Source organism: Protobothrops mucrosquamatus, unplaced genomic scaffold (assembly GCF_001527695.2).
Source record: "Protobothrops mucrosquamatus isolate PMUCROS unplaced genomic scaffold, P.Mucros_1.0 scaffold_203, whole genome shotgun sequence".
NCBI classification, from domain to species: Eukaryota; Metazoa; Chordata; class Lepidosauria; order Squamata; family Viperidae; genus Protobothrops; species Protobothrops mucrosquamatus.
In genome coordinates this window covers 603,244-605,195 of record NW_015386279.1, presented here as the reverse complement: position 1 = coordinate 605,195, position 1,952 = coordinate 603,244, and the positions used below count along the sequence as shown (strand labels likewise).

At 32.1% G+C, this 1,952-nt stretch overlaps 1 protein-coding gene across 1 annotated transcript in view; it reads right to left on the bottom strand.

Moving 5' to 3' along the window:
* LOC107296551 (deleted in malignant brain tumors 1 protein) overlaps positions 1-1,952 on the bottom strand; it is a gene marked incomplete at its 3' end in the record, with an annotated part of 51,232 nt that overhangs the window by 4,707 nt on the left and 44,573 nt on the right. The window contains exon 19 of the mRNA XM_029286122.1: positions 448-453. Coding sequence (XP_029141955.1) covers positions 448-453 — 6 coding nt within the window. The remainder of the gene's footprint in view (positions 1-447; positions 454-1,952) is intronic.

Genomic DNA, 1,952 nt, shown 5'->3' with positions numbered 1-1,952 from the left:
CATTCTTTTTGACCAATCCACTTGATAGCCTAATAAATTCAACTTCCAATCATTCAGGATCCAATCCCTATTGGTTAACCAAAAATAATTTTTAAGAACCTGATAGTCACCAAATCAGTCAGTCAGTCATCTTGCTACCAAGAGCAAAATGTTCCATAATTAAATAACTTCACTTTATTTTACACCTTATTTGAATCAAGCAAAATTCTTTATTACTAAACAGAGAGGAATCACCTCTGTTGTTCTGTTTTGTCCATAGACAAAATTAATGACAATCAATTTTATTCAATTTTATTTTATTTTTTGATTTAGGTTGGTTCTATCAGAACAAAAGTAGTTCCGTAGTATGGTATGAAACCATATGCTCTCTCTCTCTCTATAAGTCAATCAGCATGATCACAGGATTCTCCTTTATTTAAAGTACAAGAGGTCATATCAAAACCTAACCTGATACTTTGAAGATTGTGAAACCAGGGCAATAATTCTTTTGATGTTGAACATATGGTTTTTTTAATGCATGACTGAAGACAATAGGATTGTTAGATTTTCTTTAGAACATATGTAGATAGATTTGTACAATACATATTTACATATATAGATTTAGTTTAAGCAAGTTTATTTCCTATTTATTTCTGTGAGCTCCTAGTTAAATCATGAGTAATTTTTCCAACTGATTTCAATGGTTTGTTTCAAGAAAAATACAATGCAATTACTTATTCAAGGAATTTTGCATTCATCTCAATAGCAAAATAAAATTTTCATTCTCGTCATAGACCAGCATAAAGCAACTTCAATAAGAATTGCAGATATTTCAGAAATAACAATGAAAGTCATGAAATGTAGAAATTAGTTGGTAGAGCACATTTTAAATGTGCATCATTTATTCAGACAAATATGCCTTCAAAGGATTTCCTATTTAATACAAAATTTCTATCGCTTATTGAAATAAGATTTTGTATGTGCTTTGCAGATTTATTAAGAACTCAAATGCCTAATAAGCATTATTAACAAGCTGCAATCCAGAAACATGTTGTATTCTTGTATATATTATTGTAACATTAACTTCTAACAGTAAACCCTATTAAATTATCCTCATAGCCATTCACCCATTCAATATTTCAAAACCCATTTTTCCTTGAGTGATATTATTTAATCTTTGATTAACCTTTGACTGAAACATTTCTCTTTCTCTCCTTGGAAGTAGGCTAACTACTTGGGGGTCTACTACTTGAAGGATTGTTTCACGTGGTTATCTCTACCTACCCTATTAGGTCCCATAAGCATTTCACCAGAATAATGGTATTTTTGTATGCACAAAAAGAAAAGGGCAGAGAAAAATAATAGTGGAAACGAAATAATGCATTTTTCTACATTTGCATGTTAGAGGCAAAAATGAGCTTGGAATATTTTGTTTCTTTTACATAAGGAAAAGAAGCCATCACAGAATGGCTAACATGCTATTCAACATTTAATTATAATTGTTCATTACTGAGGAAATTGGTTAATCTACTCATCTGGAGCAGTCGGATGTGATACACTTACTGCAGCAACAGGTCTAGTAGTTGGATGCTGAGTATTTAGTGCCCAAATTGGTAATAAATAGAGCAAATATAATTTAACATTAGGAATGAAAATAGTTTTAAATGCAAAAAATGGGAGGTTATTTTAGGGCAGACATGTCAAACTCGCGACGTCACATGACGTCGCACGACGTATCAGAACTTTTCCCCCATTGCTGCAATTGGGTGGGCGTGGTTTCCTCGTGACGCATCCGGCCCATTGGCTGGCAGTTTGACACTCCTGTTTTAGGGAGTACACCAGAAAAACGTATAAAATAAAACACTTTGAAAAATGCATTTTCTCAAATAAAACATCATATTCAAAGTTCTATAATACAACGTATTAAAGACATAAAAGAATACGTTTGCAGTATAATGCCTAGATCATGTTGA